Here is a 21142-nt window from a genome sequence, read left to right on the forward strand (position 1 = left end):
TGGGATATAATACTGTGTGCAGGGGCCACTATGGGGATATAATACCGTGTACAGGGGCCACTATGGGATATAATACTGTGTGCAGGGGCCACTATGGGGCATAATACTGTGTACAGGGGCCACTATGGGACATAATACTGTGTGCAGGGGGCACTATGGGGGATAATACTGTGTGCAAGGGCCACGATGGGGCATAATACTGTGTGCAGGGGCCACTATGGGGATAATACCGTGTGCAGGGGCCACTATGGGGATATATTACTGTGTGCAGGGGCCACTATGGGGATATAATACCGTGTACAGGGGCCACTATGGGGATTAATACCGTGTGCAGGGGCCACTATGGGGAATAATACCGTGTGCAGGGGCCACTATGGGGAATAAAACCGTGTGCAGGGGCCACTATGGGGAATAATACCGTGTGCAGGGGCCACTATGGGGAATAATACCGTGTGCAGGGGCCACTATGGGGCAAAATACCGTGTGCAGGGGCCACTATGGGGCATAATACCGTGTGAAGAGGCCACTATGGGCATAATACTGTGTGCAGTGGCCACTATGGGGTATAATACTGTGTGCAGGGGCCACTATGGGGCATAATACTGTGTGTGCAGGGGCCACTATGGGACATAATACTGTGTGCAGGGGCCACTATGGGGGATAATACTGTGTGCAGGGGCAACTATGGGGGATAATACTGTGTGCAGGGGCCACTATGGGACATAATAATGTTTTCAGAGGCCACTATGCGACGTAATACTGTGTGCAGGGGCCACTATGGCAATAATACTGTGTGTAGGGGCAACTGTGGGGCATAATAATGTTTTCAGGGGCCACCATGGGGCGTAATAGTGTGTGCACGAATGCCGTTTGTGCAGGGATGTGGAGCCATGTCAAATGTTCGCCTTGAGGCCCTGCCATTCCTAGCTATGCCACTGTTTATAACTTTTTAAACACCAAGAAAAATGTGTAGGTGCCCTTGGGACTTTCGAAAATGGGTGAATTGGTATATATACACCAAGTGGTACATGGATGGTTGGGGTCTACCACAATGGGGGCTGCTTGTATACAACGACTCTTCAATCTTGTTCAAAGTTGAGCCCCCTCTGTGATTTCTATAAACCCTACAAGGACACATGGACTTGGGCTATCTTGACAAGACACCCCCTTTAAGAATTAAGGGTTAATCTGCCACATCTGGATACGTTTCTACATAGCGTAGCGAGCGGAGGTGACGTCAGTCTTATTACACTATTTTCTGGCTCTACACTCCATTACAGCCTTATAATTTGTATTAGACTAATCTGATTTAAAGTCAAATCCGCTGTGAATTGTTTCATTCATTTCAAAAGTAAAACAAAAAAAAAAAGTCAGAAAAGTCGCGGACGCTCCGACCGCCCGCCCGGCACCGCCATCCCCCCTACTTTATAGTTAGAATAAGTTTGCGGCTGGATTCTCACATAAATAATGTGTCTGGTGCTTCATTAAACCTTAGGGTGCCCTTAAGATGGTACTTGGAGTGTTCCTCCAGCTAACACAATGGCGTTCCCCATGCCGGCTGTTTATTGCTGTTTTAATTATTTCTGCCGTATTTCGGCACTTAGCCGTTATTCCAGAACTATTACTTCTTAATACATGTTTACCCTAATAACGCGCTGGTTTTACTGTTCCAAATGCTTTTATTTAATAAGAAGTAATAAAGTAACAAGCAAATTAAAGTAGCGAGACACTAAAATAAAGCGGGTTATTATTAGGCGCTATCTGGAGACAATCAATCCAGTTATTTAGGACTGCAAAACCTCATGAAGAGAGATCCCGCAGGATGGCGTCCCAGTGGGAGAGTTCTCTTTTACGGACTATCAAATCTACATGCGGTCTCCGGTTCTGTGGATATGTATAATTAGATACCACGCCCAGAAAATCTGGATTAAAGGGACACTCCAGAGATTTTTTCTTTCACTAGTAATAGATGTCAGGGTGTCTTTCGCTTTCCTGCTTTCACCTTCTTCAGTAATTAACATAATCTCAGGGTGACCTTACTTTTATAGCATCACTTGCTGTGTAAACAGGAGGTCTCTATACTGCTTGCAGATACTATGGAGAACTACCATTTGACCTCAGATTCGTCAAAGTTCTGCCCCCCTCCTGATTCTTCTGTCTTACCTCTTCTATCAAAAACTGCTCCCTACAGGGCTCTTAAAAGACGCTATGCAGTGGCGTAGCTAAGGATGGCGGGGCTCCGTGACGAACTTTTAATATGCTCCCTCCCCCTGAACGACGCCAAAGACCTCGACCAACCAACCCTCTCCCCTGCAATTCTGCGCACACTATTATGCTCCATAGTGGCCCCTGCACACAGTATTATGCCCCATAGTGGCCCTTGCACTTGGTATTATGCCCCATTGTGGCACCTACACACCTCATAGTGGCCCATGTACACATTATTATGCCTCATAGCGGCCACTGCACACAGTACTATACCCCATAGTGGCCCCTGCAAGAGTATTATGTCCCATAGTGGCCCCTGCATGCAGTATTATACCCCATAGTGGCCCCTGCAAGAGTATTATGTCCCATAGTGGTTCCTGCACACACTATTATGCCACATAGTGACCCTTGCACACAGTATTATACCCCATAGTAACCCCTGCACACAGTATTATGCCACATAGTAACCCCTGCACACAGTATTATGCCCCATAGTAACCCCTGCACACAGTATTATCCCCCATAGTGGCCCCTGCACACAGTATTATGCCCCATAGTAGCCCCTGCACACAGTATTATGCCCCATAGTGGCCCCTGCACACAGTATTATCCCCCATAGCGGCCCCTGCACACAGTATTATCCCCCATAGCGGCCCCTGCACACAGTACTATACCCCATAGTGGCCCCTGCACACAGTACTATACCCCATAGTGGCCCCTGCACACAGTATTATGCCCATAGTGGCCCCTGCACACGGTATGATGCCCCATGCACACAGTATTATACCCCATAGTGGCCCCTGCACACAGTATTATGCCCCATAGTAGCCCCTACACACAGTATTATGCCCCATAGTTGCCCCTGCACACAGTATTATGCCCCATAGTAGCCCCTACACACAGTATTATGCCCCATAGTTGCCCCTGCACACAGTATTATACCCCATAGTAACCCCTGCACACAGTATTATACCCCATAGTGGCCCCTGCACACAGTATTATGCCCCATAGTAACCCCTGCACACAGTATTATCCCCCATAGTGGCCCCCGAACACAGTATTATGCCCCATAGTGGCCCCTGCACACAGTATTATGCCCCATAGTGGCCCCTGCACACAGTATTATCACCATAGTGGCCCCTGCACACAGTATTATGCCTCATAGTGGCCCCTGCACACAGTATTAGGCCCCATAGTGGCCCCTGCACACAGTATTATCCCCCATAGTGGTCCCTGCAAGAGTATTATGCCCCATAGTGGTCCCTGCACACAGTATTATGCCTCATAGTGGCCCTTGCACACAGTAAAACGCAGCGGTAGCAGCTGTCGCTGGGCCCCCTAATGTCCTGGGCCCTGTGGCAGCTGGTGCCCCCGTAGTTAGGCCCCTGTAACTAATAATCTCAGTGAGACCTTATTTTTATAGCACCACTTGCTGTGTAAACAGGAGGTCTCTCTATACTGCTTGCAGATACTATTGAGAACTACCATTTGACCTCTGCCCCCCTCCTGATTTTTTTAGTCTTACCTTTCCTATCAAAATCTGTTCCCTACAGGCCTCTTAAAAGACGCTATGTTATGGTGACATGCACTAGTCGTCAAGTAGCACATGTAAAAAGCCGTGGGATCAATGGAGACCCCAGGGACATACCGGCACTGGTCATTATGTTGGAGCGTCCCCATGTAATATGCCATATGATGGGCAGACTGCAGTAAGGCGTGACATAGAAGACGCTGTGGTCATTTACCATACCCGTGTCTACCTCCTCAATAATTCTTCTGATAGAAATGTCCATCAGGCACTTAAAGCCATTTATAAAACTGGCAATTGTTCATCGGTGGCTTGAAGTGCTGCCTCGAAAAAGGCCTTATGGGAGATGCTATATAATCTGTCCAAGAGGAACAGATCGCGGGGATAGCGGATATTAGCAGCTGTGCATAAAAAGGGACGGCATTAAAAAGGTGACAAAGCAAAGGAAGGAAAATCTATTAATAGGTTCAGGCAAATCCTGTTATTATAGCCGAGCTATAGTAGACAGGTGTCTGCAGATCATCCTGCTTGTATTATCAATATACTGTATATAGAACACGGAGGTAATGCCAGGGTTCTACCACGAGAAATTGTAAGGTCGCCCCCTGCTGTCAAGGATCTGTCACCATCCCTGACTAGTTTAGTAAATACTTGTGGTCCCCATTAAGGGCTAGGTCACACGGGCAAAAAGGGGGCGGATTATGGCGCTGAATCCATGTCATAATCCGCCCCCTCACAATGGAAGTCTATGTAGACCGCCAGGCTACATTTTTACATGAGCGGCGTGTTGCTGCTCACGGAAAAAAAGAATCGACATGCCATTTCTTTCTGATTCTGCCGCGGCGTCCGCCTCGCGACACCTCTCTCCGGAGTAGGCCTATTCATCTGAGCCTATTCTGGAGTGGAGGGCCGCGACGGGATGCCGTGCACTGCACCAGCATCCCATCAGGCAGCCGCCCTGGAATATGCACATGCCTAATAAGAGAAAATAAGAATCTACATAAAATCCACAAATGGTGCTGTAAGCAGTAGCTTCCCACAACCCTGGATGGCATATCTGCCTTGGTACCCATTGATATTTTGCCATATGAGCTCGAATGGTAGCCATATTGCACATCACCTTGAATTTCAAGAGAGCACAATGAGGAAATGGTACAGGTGGAACGGACTGCATATTAATAGTAGAGGAAGACTTTCACTGTCTTTTGCTTCAAATTCCTCTCCAAACTCCGGTCCTGTGCATCCCATATTGGAAAGCCGGAACATGGCTTCAACTCTCTGACTTGGTTCCCGATTAACCTCCAAACACTATGGGGGTTATCCAGCGAGACGTCTCACATTGTGGATTCTGCGGCTGAATCAGAAAGGAAGCATCAAGCATGGCGATTCTCTTTTCACTGTCCCTAAGAAGAGGTCCATAGACGCCTCCTCTCATAGGAGGCAAAGTCCAGCAGGAATTTTTCATGTGAACGATCCCTTAATGGCGTGTCATAAGGGCCCACTTCTGTGGGGCTGGCTCCTAAGACCATAAAGTAACAGTTGATTTTGTTGGGGTGAGGCCGGGTTCACATGGGGTTCTTTGGTCTGGAACCTGAGGAGGAGGCCGCCTCAGGTTCTGGTCCAAAATACGGTAGCTGCGACTGCACTGGCATCCAGTCACGCACTCCGCTCCGGATTAGGCCCGAATGAATGGTCCTAGTCGGGAGGAGGGAGTGTCTTCAGGTGGATGTTGTGAGGCGAATCTGCCTGAAGAATGAGCATGTTGCTTCTTTTTCCGGGTGTGGGAACAAACCGCTCCCAGAAAAAAGAACTGACCGGCTCCCATTGATTTCAATGGGAGCCGTCTTTTCGGTCAGGATTTTGAGGTGGAAACAGCCTCAAAATCCTGACCAAAATACCCCGTGTGAACTCAGCCTAACTGTCAACATGGTATTACATGCGACCATGTACATGTGAACGCCTGTAATAGATGGACACCATGGGTCTTAGTTGGAACCACTGCTCGTAGACAGGGATCCCTGGGAAGGACCCTTAGTCCTCATCATTAAATGGGGTTTATGTGATTATATATTGCTTTGTTCATGGAAACAGCGCCACTCCTGTCATTTGGGCATGTCTAGTATTACATTATAAAGATTTTACAGTCCTCAATGCTTTAGGTCACTGCACCCCCCAGTATACATTGTGATTCTATAAATAAAGGTCTATACAATGAGCATATCTGTCAGCGGTATAGGTGAAGGTGTAGTGCAGTATCTTGCCATGCACAATTTCTCAATGTCCCCCAGTGCCAGATAGTGGAAACATTTCTCAAGCACTATATATCAGCAGTTTCTTCCCACACGGAGTAAGCATTGCACATTTTTGGAGAATTCTGAGCATTCCAGGGTAAAGAATAGACTAAAAATCTGCAGATAAGAGCGGTGAATGTGCTGGATGCGGGTAAATGTCTGATAACATTGATTCCAATATACGGCATTGTATGCAATATTCAGCCGGCTGTCTGGGAGTCCCTAGAGAGAGATTCTCAGGCAACATGAATGTCTATGGGAACAAGCGGCAGAAAGCACAGCAGCGGCCCGGTATTTAATACACACTGATGGAGACTTCCTGCTACAATACAGCTTATGGAGATTCTACTTTAAAAGTAACATAAAAATGTAATAAACTGAGAAGATTTACATCTAATGTGAACGAATACTAATTACTGGAAGGAGTTGTGAGAGCGAGCAATCCTATACAGGTGCACTGCTGCCCCCTACCTGTGCGGAGAGGAGAGACGATCGTACGAGGACAGATTAGAGAAATACTGCAATAACAAGGCAAGCTAATGGCTGTAGATGTACGGATCAGGTCTATAGGGCCGCACAGGCGGATGTGGGAGAGGAGACAAAGTAAATGACATACATCAGTAATTGTGAATGCACTCAAGGGGCCACAGAGGAGGAATGAAGAGGCGACCAATGCACTTAGCGGAGTATAAGAACGACAGGAGGCCCCTCTCACCCTAATGGCAATGCATAGGGAGTGTTACACAGTCCAGTCCCATTAATGTGACCACCTGTCAAAATCCAGAATAGCCACCTTTGGCAGAGCGACCGCTGCGAGACGTGCAGGAAGAGAGGGGATGTTGTGATGATGATCACTGGGATGTTGAACCATGCTGACTCCAGTGCCGTGGCCAGCTGTGCTAGGTTATGCGGTTGAGCATCCATGGAACAATCCATGGTGCGAACAACCCGATCGAGAATTCCCACAGATTCTCGATTGGGTTCAAATCTAGGGAATTTGCTGGCCAAGGGAGTACGGTAAACTCATCCTGGTGCTCCTTGAACCATGCACGTACACTGCGAGCTTTATGACACGTCGCATTGTCCTGCTGGTAGATGCCATCATCCTGAGGAAAAACATTTCACATGTAGGGGTGAACATGGTCCACAAGGATAGATGCATACTTGTGTTGCTCCATCGTGCCTTCCACAATGATGAGTGCACCCAGATGGCTGATGACACGTGCCTTCTGCCATTGGTTATTTAACACTGACGTCAAAAGTAGGCGGTGGTCACATTAGTATGACTGGACTGTGTATATACCATAGCAAAGGTGACAATGCATTGTAATGCAGGGACACTACATGTATGAGAATATAACCCCTTTAAAGAGGGTTAAGAGGGTTAAGATAGGGCATGTTATATAACATTGCAGAGCTGATGGTGCACTGATTTCAGTGCACTTTATATTTTGCCAGTATCTGCCCTGCAGTTTTGGCTACCAATATCATTTCACTGTCGGAGGGGCCGGGCTCACAGCTCAGCGTCATAACTGGGTGGTGAGGAAAAGTCCCCTCCACAGTACAAGGCTATTGACGTGTACTATCGGTGAATGGGGGGTGTTGTGAATCACAACAGCATGTCAATTATACCCCTGGAAACGGTGTCGCTTTCTGTATAGGTGTAATAGAGGCAGAAAGTCCGCAGAGGAAAACTGTGAAAAACACTGCAGGGAATAAAAAAAAAAAAAAAACCTTGATGCATTTCCACCATGGTCTACTCCACAGAGGTTTTTGCTGCGACTCGCTACGTTAGCCTTAATTACATTTATATTATTATTTTATAGCGCCACATTCAGGACGCTTGAAAGGTAAAGGATGCCCAGCACTTGACATGAGAAATGAGGTCTTCCTGAAGAACAGGGAGTGTGGTGTTTATAGAAATGACTTGTGTTTGGAGTTTTCCATTGTCTCAAATGAAAAGAAATATTCCAGAAATACTCCAAGGATGATTTTAAGGGTGGAGAGTTATTTATAGGTCCCATTAGGACGAGAGGAAATACATGACATTCCATGGTATTTACCAACCTGTATTATCTGCCATGTAACATAGCATCTGTATATCACTGCCATCCACATAAGCATGTCCTGTTACCGTGCCAGCCCCATGTACTACATCCGAGGTGGTGCCCACGGAACCACGGACAGTCACGTTATAGCCCCATAACAAATCTATGACAGGCGCACAGTAAACTGAGGCTTTGTATTAGGGCTGAGCAAGTAACACCTTCCCACTGAAGTCATTTTTCGATTTTGGTTTTTGACTCCCCGCCTTCCAAATCCGATAATGTTATTTTTCCGTTCACAGAGCCATAGAGGGCTTAATATTTACAGGGGAAGTTGTTCTTCATAATGGTACCATTTATTATTCTGTACAATGTAGCGGGAAGCTGGAAAAAAAATCAGAATGGGGTGGAATTGGAGAAAAACTGCATTTGTGCAACTTTCTTATGGGCTTTGCTTTTACGGAGTTCACTGTGCAGACAAAATGACATGTCATCTGTATTGTATGTTTCGGTATGATTCTGGAGATACCAAATTTATATAATTTTAGTGACATTTTAATCCCTTAAAGGGAGTCTATCACTTCCCCCAGCTACTTTAAACTGCTCCCATAGTGCTATAGATGCTGTTAGCGGAATAAAAACCATACCTTTCTTATGTTTCAGTGTCCCAGGGATGGAGAGAAAAAGCACTTTTAGTCTTTATTCAAATGAGGATCTTGGAGAACAGGGGGAGTTTTCTACTATTATTGAGCACTGCTGCATCATCACTAAACACGCCCATCCTACATTCAGTTCCTCCCCTGGGCAGTGTGATTTCATCTTCCCCATGTCATTTGATCCTCACACTGCCCAGGGGAGAAGCTGAAGACAGAATAGGTTTGTTTAGTGATGATGCAGCAGTGCTAAGTAATAGAAGAAAACTCCCCCTGTTCTCCAAGATACTATTAGAATAAAGAAATCTCTGCATCCCTGGGGTTCTGAAACATAAGAAAGGTATGGTTTTTATACTGTGTTTAGTAATGATGCAGCAGTGCTAAGTAATAGAGGAAAACTCCCCCTGTGCTCCAAGATCCTATTAGAATAAAGAAATCTCTGCATCCCTGGGGTTCTGAAACATAAGAAAGGTATGGTTTTTATACTGCTAGCAGCATCTATAGCATTATGGGAGTGGTTTAAAGTAGCTGGGGGAAGTGACAGACTCCCTCTAACAAAAAAGGCAACACTTCAACAGGCTCCCAGCTCAAGAGGCCCAGGTGAGGTGAACAAACATTAAAAAAAAACAAAAAAAAAAACAACGTTACTCATCTCTTCTGCACTCCGGTATTTCTCCCTGTTCTCTCTGGCTGACGTTAGGGACTGCTGATTCCACCTGGCGTACCTCACGAGGTTTGCTCAGCACATACTCATAGTTTAAAAGGGCATGACCTAAATAATCACCATTAATTGTAATCGATAGTATAGTGAAGAAGAGGGTCATGGTTTGGGGATGTTTATTAGGGTTCCTTATTCCTAGTAAAGGGTATGTTAATGCAACAGGGTACAATAAGGTTTCACAACTGTCACATAACTACATGTTAGGGGCTGTTCACACAGCGAAAAATTCAGACAAAACACATACATGAAATACAGATGTGTGAATAAAGTCTAAGGATAGGTTATCATTTTTTATTTAGTCATGGTAATTATCATGGTGAGGAATTGATGATTTTTTTTTTTCATTTGAGGAAGTTCCTAATTGGTTATCTCTTAGGGTGGGTTCACATCTGCGCCCGATCTCCGCCTTCGGGTTTCAGTCTTCTGCCTGAGAAACTGGACAGGAGAAAGAAACCTGGCGGTCAGTTTTCAATCCTATTCACTTGAATGGGTTTGCAAAGTGACCGCCCGTGAGCGTTTTCTGCCTCTTTGCAGCGAAACCATTTTTTTTTTTAACCGAACACAAAGTCTGACTTTGTGTCCGGCGAAAAAAAAAAAACGTTTTCGCCGCAGTGAGGCAGAAGACACTCGCAGGCGGTCACTTTGCAGACCTATTCAAGTGAATAGGATTGAAAACTGACTACCGTAGTACAGTTTCTCCGGCAGAAAACGGAAACCTGCAAAACAGAGAGCAGGCGCAGGTGTGAACCTGCCCTTAGAATGATATAATCAGATAATGGGGGACCAATGATGAGGTGATCTCCATATCATGGCGATGGCCAAAACGGAGACCGGGCGCACGTGTGAACCCACCCTTATTTGTAGTCTATAATATATAGAGGTGTTTCTAATGCCATTATTGTAGGTGAGGGTCTTGAGATCTCACTGTCTACCAAAGGAACTACCACATGTTATTGTGATAGCTGCATACGTTCCTCCCCCCCCCCCAACTCTGCAAAAAACTGTTTCTGCTTGCTATGTCTACATGCTGTGCCTACATGCTGTGCCCTCCTCGTGTCCTCCAACCACAGTCTGTATTATCAACATCACTTCGCACAGAGAACTAAATGATCCTTTTGTTTCTTTCTTTTTAGTTGCTATGACTCCTATTAGCTCTATCTGCTATGAGCTTGTATGTGTTCTCTCTTGCTATATACTAGTGTACTTGTATTCCCCCATTGTAGGACTATTAAAGGATTATCTTATCTTATATGATAGGCATGGGGCCATCAAGAGGGTAGAGATAGAAAACCCTGTATCAATCAGATCGTGGGAATGATGGCGGCAGTAGAGGAACAGTGAATTGATCTTGTTGGGGGAAACTGACTTAAAAAGACAGGACAACCTATAAAAAGAGCAGAATGATGAGGTTCATATGAACAGAACAAATCACAGACAACCATAGACGAACCAAGGAACTATTCTACATAATCCTGTCAAAAACAGACAATTCGCCACAAATACAACATATCCTCCGAAACCTAGAGCACATTTATTATCTAAAAAAGATAAGAAAAAAAAACCATTGAAAATTGAGATTCATAATCATAGAGCGAAGGAACTTCCATGGACATGGTGAGATGTGAGCGTGTGTTAGATTGCGGATCGCTGCGGGGTGCCACTGATTTCGGAGGATGAGTCACTTTGTTGCAGGCTGTTTTCGGCACTGTACTGCATCAGTTGCTCACATACACTAACACTATCTGTCACAGCGCAGCGTCCTTACACTGCACGCGGGATTTTATAAAGCAAAGTTAAAACATCTCACTGAAGGTTAAGTACAAACAAAGGAAAGATCTAGAGCGCTCTCGGCAGTGAAAAACCACCGCTAATCTGCTTAATAAAGGCAGGGAAGAAATGGAGGACGTGGCAAGGGAAAAAGGGTCACAGCACCGATGTTACATACGGACAAAGTCTTCCATCAAAGGTTTTACCCTCCTCTCCATAAACAGTAACTACCCTAAAAGAATCGGGAGAACAGAAAGGGAAGAACCACTTTGGGGTCACATTAAAAAGATAGTTTTGTTTGAAAGTAGGGGTTAAAAAAAACATCTCTATAAACCCTATTAAGGAGTTGGGGTCCTCTGGTCAGTGTCAGGGGGTTGTCTCTTGTCCAAAGTGGAGATTAGTTACAAAGAGTGTCTCTTGCTCTGAAGGACTTCTCATGTCCTGCATTACACAGACAATACACTGATGTGAATGGAGATGGTGTAGTACTTCGTGTCCCCTCTGGTGGCACTGCTGAGATATTGGAATACTTACAAAGATCACAGAGGACACTCTACTCTAGGATCAGGTTATGGTCAAAGATGCAATCTAAGAGTCCAATTTTTTTTTTTTGTTAATAACACACTGACCCATTCCTCTATATGGCTCCAAACACAGGTCCTTTACCCATCCCAGACTCAATAATTTGTGTATGGGTCCAAGGTGAACACACACCACACACAGATGCGGCCCGTTCCATTTCTCACAGACCCGAACGGGGCATAAGTTAAGAGTAAGCAAGAGAGAGAGTGATATTCTTTTGTAGCCACTTTCCACATGGGGTGATACATAAGGGTTCTGAAAATGGGAAGTCCCTCTAATGAAAGGATTGTCAAGATTACAAGAACATGGCTGCTTTCCTCCAGAAACAGTGCTACACTTTCTACAGGTTGTGTTTGGTATTGCAACCCCATTCACATCAATGGAATTGGGCTGCTATACTGAACTCAGGCCAAGTATAGGCGTAGAGCTGTTTCTAGGAGAAAGGTGCCATATTAACTCAAAGGGGTTGTCCCATGAAAAACATCCGATCTATACTGCTAGTTTGTGCGGATTTAAGACTTTTCCTAAATGCATTGCTTTATCAAAACTGCTTTGTTTGGCCGCTATCTTAATTTATTCACTTCATTGTTGACACTGCATTTCTATGGCCACTGGGCTTATCTGCTCATTTCCCAAGTGACTTAGCTGCCTGCTGTCAGGGTGGGAGGGAGGGGCTGGGAGCAGCTCTGAGCTGTGTAGGGGCGTGGCTTAGTAGAGGGGGCGTGGCAACTTGAAGGGGGCATGGCTTAGCGCCGTTTGCCAGCAGAGAGCAGGCCCGGAGACTGCCTGCGCTCTGCCTGAGCGTGAGGGGAGGTTGCTGGAGCAGCGCTGCTCCAGTGGCCTCCCCAAACCACCGCTCCATGCTAAGCCAGTCCAGGACAGCTTGTCCTGGACTGGCTTAGGTTAGCAAAAATGCCGCCCTCCCTGAGGCCCTGGCATAGTGCCGCCTGAAGCGCTCGCTTCAGGTCGCCTTATGGGAGGTGCGGCACTGCAGCCGGTTTAATTGAATTTGGCTGATAAGGGCTGAGATAAGGAGTCCTTTACCTCTGTATGTAATGCAAGCTGACTCTGCTACATCAGCCTCTACATCAGCTTTATACTGTGGTAATGCATTTACAACCAGTCCCTCATTACTGACTGCAAACATAGCAGATAGAGCAAGTGTAACCCCGCCCACCAATGTGCCGAGAAATCCAGGAAGTGAACAGAGCACAGAGCCTGCAGGCTGCAGAACAAGTGTTATGGGAATACCCCTTTAATTCAATCTTGAACAATCACCTTTAAATCTGTATTGTTTAACAAGGAATATGAAAAAAGGCTTTGTACACTAGACAACCCCTTTAATCCATATTACAATCCATACGGCTTTGTAAATCCTGCATCTTAGGAAGGATTCACATTACCATTAGATTCCGTTATGAAGGTGTCCGTTTTTTGTTTTGTACTTTTTTTTTTTTTTTTTTTTTAAAAGGACCCCTATCATAAAGGATGGCTATTACTGTCCATTATAAGTCCGTTGCCAATAGACTACAATAATAATGGACACTTTCCATCCGTTTTTTTTTCTAACGGACAGAAAAGTCCTGCATGTAGGATTTTTTTGTCCGCTGGAAAAAAACGGACCTGGGTGTAAATGGACACAAGACAAAACCCCATTGAAATGAATGGAAATTTTAACGGTCTACTGATGATTGAGCTAGTGTCCATTGCTAAAATCTTGTAACGGACAATAGCTACGGACACTGCTGACGGTCTCCAACGCCCCCTTACATACAGCTGCAGCAGAGTTAATTTGAACTTCTGCAATTGCCACAGAAGACAAAAACTAGTTAAAAAAAAAACATTTTTTTATCGTTGCCCCCTCAACCCAACCAACCCACATTTGTTGACTGTGTACACTGCCACCTGTATAGAAGGACTAACAAACTAAAAAATAGGTGTTTTTTGGAATATTTAGAACTTAAAACATTGTATAAAATTAGAAATATATGATCACCAAGGGTCTGACTGCAAAGAGACCACCACTCACAAAAAAGGGGTTCCCTGTGCAAATGGAGTAGTATGTGACTACAGAGCTCTATAGGTCTCTTCAGGACTTCACCCCAAATTCCTCTTCCATTTCTGCCCCTCTGGCTTTTTGCCGTAGCTTTCAGCTTTAGATGAATGGGTATAAATTGGTGGCGTGGCTGACGCTGGGTTCACACCAGCGTTCAAAGTCCGTACTCAGGTATCCATCTTCTGCCAGCAGAAGACGGAAACCTGTCAGACGTGGTCTGGCTGTGAGCGCCGGTGAGCGTATTATGCTCTCCGCAGCGAAACCGTTTTTTTTTTTTAAACCGGACACAAAGTCCTGCATGTCCGACTTTGTGTCCTGCAGTGTCCAGTTTCGGGCAGGAAACGGAAACCTGGTGCAGATGTGAATGAGCCCTTACGCTGCACGTTCTGCATCTGAATCAGGCATGGAATCCACGGCGAGATTGAGCCTATTTTTTTCAGCATCTTGCTTCGATCTGTCCCTCCTATTGAAACCAATGGAAGACAGATTCAGGGCGAAAATGAGGTGGACACGCTTCAAATTCCTCCGTGTGAACAGACCCAAAAGTGAACAGAATAGGTAATGTAAGCCGATGGCTGGTCAGGTAATGGAGGGGGTGTACACCTCACCCAGACTACTCAGGTTTCGTCTGCTGAGCATTTTGGTAAATGCTCAGTACTGGGCTGGATTTTTAGGAATGACAGGTAGGTTGGTAGTGGGACCTGTCATTCCACCCCCCTCCAGTCCACACTTTGGGGATGTTCTGGAAGCGACTCAGCTGCAGCGATTCTCCTCGTCAAGGAGGCTTAACAAGTCAACTCCAGCAGCAACACTTTGGCAGAGCTTGGCTGGAGAGCTGACAGAGAGGTCATATTTTTGGAGCTGTGTCCTGAATGATTCTACTGGCTTTTGGATTTCTGTTATTCTAGGTGAGGTAACCTATTCTATGTTTAGTTAGAGCCTAGCCGGGCAGGGATTTATTTTTTGTATTTTGTTGCTGCACTGCCTTTTTGAGTGAAAATAAACTCTACCTTTGTTTTGGACTAAAGAAACTGGACTTGTGTGTCTATGCCACCCTACCTAGCAATCCCAGACCCTGACAGTAATAAATGTGGTTTATGGGAAAATCTCCTTTATTGTCTAGTTTTAGGATCCCTTTAAAGAGGACCTTTCACCACCTGGGGCATATACGGTTTTATATACCGCTAGAAAGCTGTCAGTGTGCAGAATTCAGTGCACTATCGGCTTACCCGTTCTGTGCCACCGGTGAAGAGCTATTGGTGCCGGTACTGTAGCTCTTCACTGTCAGGAGGGCGTTTCTGACAGTCAGTCAGGTACGCCCTTCCTCATAGTAGCATCTATAGTGCTGTACTGTGAAACCGGGGAGGAACGCCCCCTCCCCTCCTGATAGTGCTCGTCCATAGACTAGTACTGGGGGGAAGTTCCTCACTGCTCAGCGTCATAGCTGGGCGGTAAGCAATAGACGTTACCATGAGGAGGGGCGTTCCTCACAGACTGTCAGAAATGCCCTCCTGATGGTGAAGAGCTACAGTACCGGGACCAATAGCTCTTCACCAGGGGCACAGAACGGGAAAGCTGTTGGCTTTCTAGCGGTGTATTACACAGCATGTGCCTCAGGAGGTGAAAGGTCCTCTTTAAAGGGATTGTCTGGGCTTTGTTATGACCTATAATCAGGATATAATCGGTAGGACTACCAGCCCCTGGACCGATCCTCTGTATGGAGCCCCGTCCTGTAAACAATATGGAAGCAGGAAGCAGAAAGCTCCATTTGCTGTACTGAGGGGTCCAGCACCTCCATTGTCAATGAGAGCTGACCAGCAGTGAAGGTGCCCTATACAGCAGATGGAGCTTTCCGATTCCGATAACTCAATATAGAGGATAGGTCCAGGACCCCGCAGTCACCCCCTATGGTCCAACAATCATATATTTATGGCCTATACTAAGGATGGGCCATTAAAAAAAAAAAAAAAAAAAAGCCCAGACAATCCCTTTAAAACCATTTATCTATCAGACTGAGAAGTAATGGGGTAGGAGTTCATAACCAAACAGAGTTATCTCCGTGCTGATGTTATCGCTATCATTGTACGCTTATCCACACTCTATACTGAATGTCAATTACTGCGGTCATCTATGAAAGAAGAATCAAAAAAACCCAAAAAACCTTTCATCAAGGTCAAAAGCACCCCCCCCTCCCCGCAAACACGATCTCCAAGAAGAGACGCTTCCCTTTTTAAAAGGTTAAATATGACAAAATGGTGCTGCAAGTCTGCAGGGTTCTGCATGACGTTAATATTCATGCCTTGTCTCTCTCGGAGGGTCAATAACTCAGCACTGTTGACTATTGCTAAAGGCTTCAGTGCTAGACTCGGCAAATCCCATAATAAGTTAAGAGTGATAATGGCTTTCGAAAAAAAAAAAAAAAAAAAATCACTCTGCAAACAGCGTGTGAAAAGGCTGCGCCGGTGACCTTGCGGAGAGACGGCAGCGCGGCCAAACTTACAGGAGTTGTCTTTGGTAATTCTGCTATCAGGCTCCCGCTTTTACTGCTTTCAAGGAGGATATTGTATATACAGAGAGATAAATAAAGAGAAGCTGTCACAGCCGAACACAAGTAATACAGACCACCATCCCCTGCACTCGGTCCTATTGTGCTGGAACGCCAATTACTGCCATGTCTAGAAATGAAAGAGCGATTCTCACCAAAGCGCTGCCCTCCTGCCGTAGGTTTCCGGACCGATCGCTCAGGATCATATAAGGATATATACCTTATTGCCGAATCTATTGGCTAATGTATACTAATAATAAATTTTATTTCTATAGCGCCAACATATTCCGCAGCGCTGTACAATTTGTAGGGTTCAAATACAGACAGAAAGATACATTACAAAGAAAGTCATTTCACACAATGGGACTGAGGGCCCTGCTCGCAAGAGCTTACAATCTATGAGGTAGAGGGGGTGACACAAGAGGTAGCAGGGGCGGCATTGCTTATACAGGGGTCAGACACTTTTGTAATAGAGGTGACTGTCATTGCATAAACATAAGACTTTATGAGCCGTCACCAGTCGTGTCCTGTAACATGTGGATGGAGCTTGGACCTATAACGTTATCCTGAGATGACATCATATCATGTGGGGAAATGTGGGAGCGGGGACAGAGGAGGGTTACATTTTGGGGATTCTAATTATAGTACGGAATGGTTTACGTTAGAAATTGTGATAGGCCTGTCTGATAAGATGCGTCTTTAGTTTGCGTTTGAAGCTGTAGAAATTGGGAGTTAATCTGATTGTCCGGGGTAGAGCATTCCAGAGAAGTGGTGCAGCTCGGGAGAAGTCTTGTATACGAGTGTGGGAGGTTCTGATAATAGAGGATGTAAGTGTTAGATCATTGAGTGAGCAGAGAACACGGGTTGGGCAGTAGACAGAGATGAGGGAGGAAATGTATGGAGGTGCGGCATTATGGAGAGCCTTGTGGGGGAGGGGGATAACTTTATATTTTATTCTATAATGAATAGGCAGCCAATGTAGCGACTGGCACAGACCGGAGGCATCGCTGTAGCGTCTAGCCTGATAGATGAGCCTGGCCGCTGCATTCAGAATAGATTGTAGAGGAGAGAGTTTAGTGAGAGGAAGACCAATTAGTAAGGAGTTACAGTAGTCAAGGCGAGAATGCTCACTATTAGCCCACGTCATGGCATATATGCTGCAAATATTAAAGGAACACTCCAGGGATTTGTTTTTCTTTTTTTATTCTTTATGTACCTATTCCCCCAATATATATAATTCAGCCAGGGACAGGCTTATCATTTCTGGGGACCCAAGCAAAATTATGTCTCCCTAATCAAAATTTTTAGGGCATAATTCTATTTACCAGAAGTGTCCACCGTTATACAGGTCAAAAAATCCTTTTATTGCTTCCACAGAGTATATTACTCCCTTTACTGGACCCCACATAGTATATTGGTCCCTTTACTGGACCCCACACAGTATATTGGTCCCTTTACTGGACCCTACACAGTATATTTCTCCCTTTACTGGACCCCACACAGTATATTTCTCCCTTTACTGGACCCCACACAGTATATTTCTCCCTTTACTGGACCCCACACAGTATATTTCTCCCTTTACTGGACCCCACACAGTATATTTCTCCCTTTACTGGACCCCACACAGTATATTTCTCCCTTTACTGGACCCCACACAGTATATTGCTCCCTTTACTGGACCCCTCACAGTATATTGCTCCCTTTACTGGACCCCACAGTATATTGCTCCCTTTACTGGACCCCACACAGTATATCGCTCCCTTTACTGGACCCCACACAGTATATTGCTCCCTTTACTGGACCCCTCACAGTATATTGGTCCCTTTACTGGACCCCTCACAGTATATTGCTCCCTTTACTGGACCCCACACAGTATATTGCTCCCTTTACTGGACCCCACACAGTATATTGCCCCCTTTACTGGACCCCACAGTATATTTTTCTCTTTACTAGCCCCTATTCAGTATATTGCTCCCTTTACTGGACCCCACACAGTATATTGGTCCCTTTACTGGACCCTACACAGTATATTTCTCCCTTTACTGGACCCCACACAGTATATTTCTCCCTTTACTGGACCCTACACAGTATATTTCTCCCTTTACTGGACCCCACACAGTATATTTCTCCCTTTACTGGACCCCACACAGTATATTTCTCCCTTTACTGGACCCCACACAGTATATTGCTCCCTTTACTGGACCCCTCACAGTATATTGCTCCCTTTACTGGACCCCACAGTATATTGCTCCCTTTACTGGACCCCACACAGTATATCGCTCCCTTTACTGGACCCCACACAGTATATTGCTCCCTTTACTGGACCCCTCACAGTATATTGGTCCCTTTACTGGACCCCTCACAGTATATTGCTCCCTTTACTGGACCCCACACAGTATATTGCTCCCTTTACTGGACCCCACACAGTATATTGCTCCCTTTACTGGACCCCACAGTATATTTTTCTCTTTACTAGCCCCTATTCAGTATATTGCTCCCTTTACTGGACCCCACACAGTATATTGGTCCCTTTACTAGACCCCTCACAGTATATTGCTCCCTTTACTGGACCCCACAGTATATTGCTCCCTTTCCTGGACCCCACACAGTATATTGGTCCCTTTACTGGACCCCACACAGTATATTGGTCCCTTTACTGGACCCCACACAGTATATTGGTCCCTTTACTGGACCCCACACAGTATATTGGTCCCTTTACTAGACCCCACACAGTATATTGCTCCCTTTACTGGACCCCACACAGTATATTGCTCCCTTTACTGGACCCCACACTGTATATTGCTCCCTTTACTGGACCCCACACAGTATATTGCTCCGTTTACTGGACCCCACACAGTATATTGCTCCCTTTACTGGACCCCACACAGTATATTGCTCCCTTTACTGGACCCCACACTGTATATTGCTCCCTTTACTGGACCCCACACTGTATATTGCTCCCTTTACTGGACCCCACACTGTATATTGCTCCCTTTACTGGACCCCACACTGTATATTGAAAAAAATTCACTGATTTCAAACAAATGTGTGTATATTAGAAAGTTCACAGAGGGACAAATGACACTATCTGCCCCAAAAAATAAACACATAAAATTTCACTTTTATTGATATCCTTTAAAACCAATCCAAAAAGTAAAACAAAATGATTGTGTTCCACCTGTTCAGTCCATACAAAAGTGAAGAAATAACTAGGGAGGGGCAATTGTATATACACCTATATATGCCTTATAGGATATTGAAACCCTCACTCCCTAATAAACCACAGTGGCTTTTTTCCAAACAGCAACTTGTGAACAGGACCCAAAGCGTGAACTGCCAGCAAATCACTCCCCCCCTCTGAGGTTACTGGCCTATTGCCACGCCAACAGAGAGGAGAGAGGCACTGACAGTCAGGTCACCGTACAAATGCTGAACTGGATGATAAGTCCACTGACTAACTGGGAATTTATGACCCTATGCAGCGTTTCTTCTATTAAAAAGAGTCAACAGGGGTCTTTTTCTCACTTCACAAAATTAACAGCTTAACACTGTAACACATGATAGCGGTGTGGTGTGCTGACCGCTGGCTGGACCGCCGCTCAAAGATTCAGTGAGTGAATTTTATCGAAAGCTGACTCTTAATCCTGTAAGCATGTAAATTTGGGATTCTCATCACCTATCAAATCCAGCTCTGCTACATCAGCTTCACATTGTGCATCTTCCAGTGATACTGTGCTGATTTATTTAAAACCATCCCTCATTACTGACTGCAAACATATACTACTATGAACAGAGATAGCAGAGCTTTGTCTGGGAGACAGCAAGTGAAACCCCGCCCACCAATTGACCGAGAAAACCAGGAAGTGAACAGAGCATACAGCCTGCAAGTTGGTGAACAGGCGAGGTGGGAATACCCCTTTAAGTCACCATGATGTTATCCTGTAACATCTGAGCACAACCCGAGTAGTATCACAAGTACAATCTATGCATTAAGAAAGCATCAGGACACTGGGAATGTTTGATAAAGAAGTCAGGTATCCAAAATGTACCTCGAAAGTAACACGTTACCTGAGAACTGATCATGCGCTGGGAAGAACGGGCAATATTAGCAGGCAGACCAAAGAATGCTGGCTTGTCATCCTCTGGCAGGCTTTCTATCACATTGCGGTATTCCTATAAGAAACAAAACATATGCAATGCCGCTCAGAAAAGGGTTATCGAGGAACTGACATCTGAGTCCGAATACAGTTATCATACAGGAATCCAACGCTATCTGATGGCACTTCTACCACTGATAACTAATAGCGTTGGCTTCAGTCTGATTTATTTATTTTTTACCACTGCCCCACTAATGTGTATATTATCCCTATACTGTGTGATAGTGGGGCCGTCGCTGCTAATGGTGGCCGCAGCCCTACAGTGATATATTATTCCTGCACTGGGCCACCAATGATTTTTTTTTTCCTTCACTATTGGCAGTATTGGCTGTTGCATCAAGATATCGTACCAGAAATGCGCCAGATTTCTTAAGGTTAAGGCCCCACGTTGTGAAAAGGCCGCTTTTGTTGTTACAGATTTTGCTGCGGTTTTTAAGCTAAAACCTAGAGTGGCTGCGAAAGCAATGGAAAATATATAGGAAGTTCTTACACTTCTCCCTTCTACTCAATCCACTCCTGGCTTTGGCTCCAAACAGCCGCAGCAAAATCTGCAACAACGGGAAAAAAAGAAAAGAAAAAAAAAAGCAGC

At 45.3% G+C, this 21142-nt stretch overlaps 1 protein-coding gene across 2 annotated transcripts in view; it reads right to left on the reverse strand.

The window, feature by feature from the left end:
* Nucleotides 1-21142, reverse strand: part of DYNC2H1 (dynein cytoplasmic 2 heavy chain 1) — a 302024-nt gene that overhangs the window by 102357 nt on the left and 178525 nt on the right. For both annotated transcript variants that reach the window (XM_075266159.1, XM_075266158.1), the window contains one exon: nt 20465-20569. In XM_075266159.1, coding sequence (XP_075122260.1) covers nt 20465-20569 — 105 coding nt within the window. The remainder of the gene's footprint in view (nt 1-20464; nt 20570-21142) is intronic.

Source organism: Leptodactylus fuscus, chromosome 2 (genome assembly GCF_031893055.1).
Source record: "Leptodactylus fuscus isolate aLepFus1 chromosome 2, aLepFus1.hap2, whole genome shotgun sequence".
Taxonomy (NCBI): Eukaryota; Metazoa; Chordata; class Amphibia; order Anura; family Leptodactylidae; genus Leptodactylus; species Leptodactylus fuscus.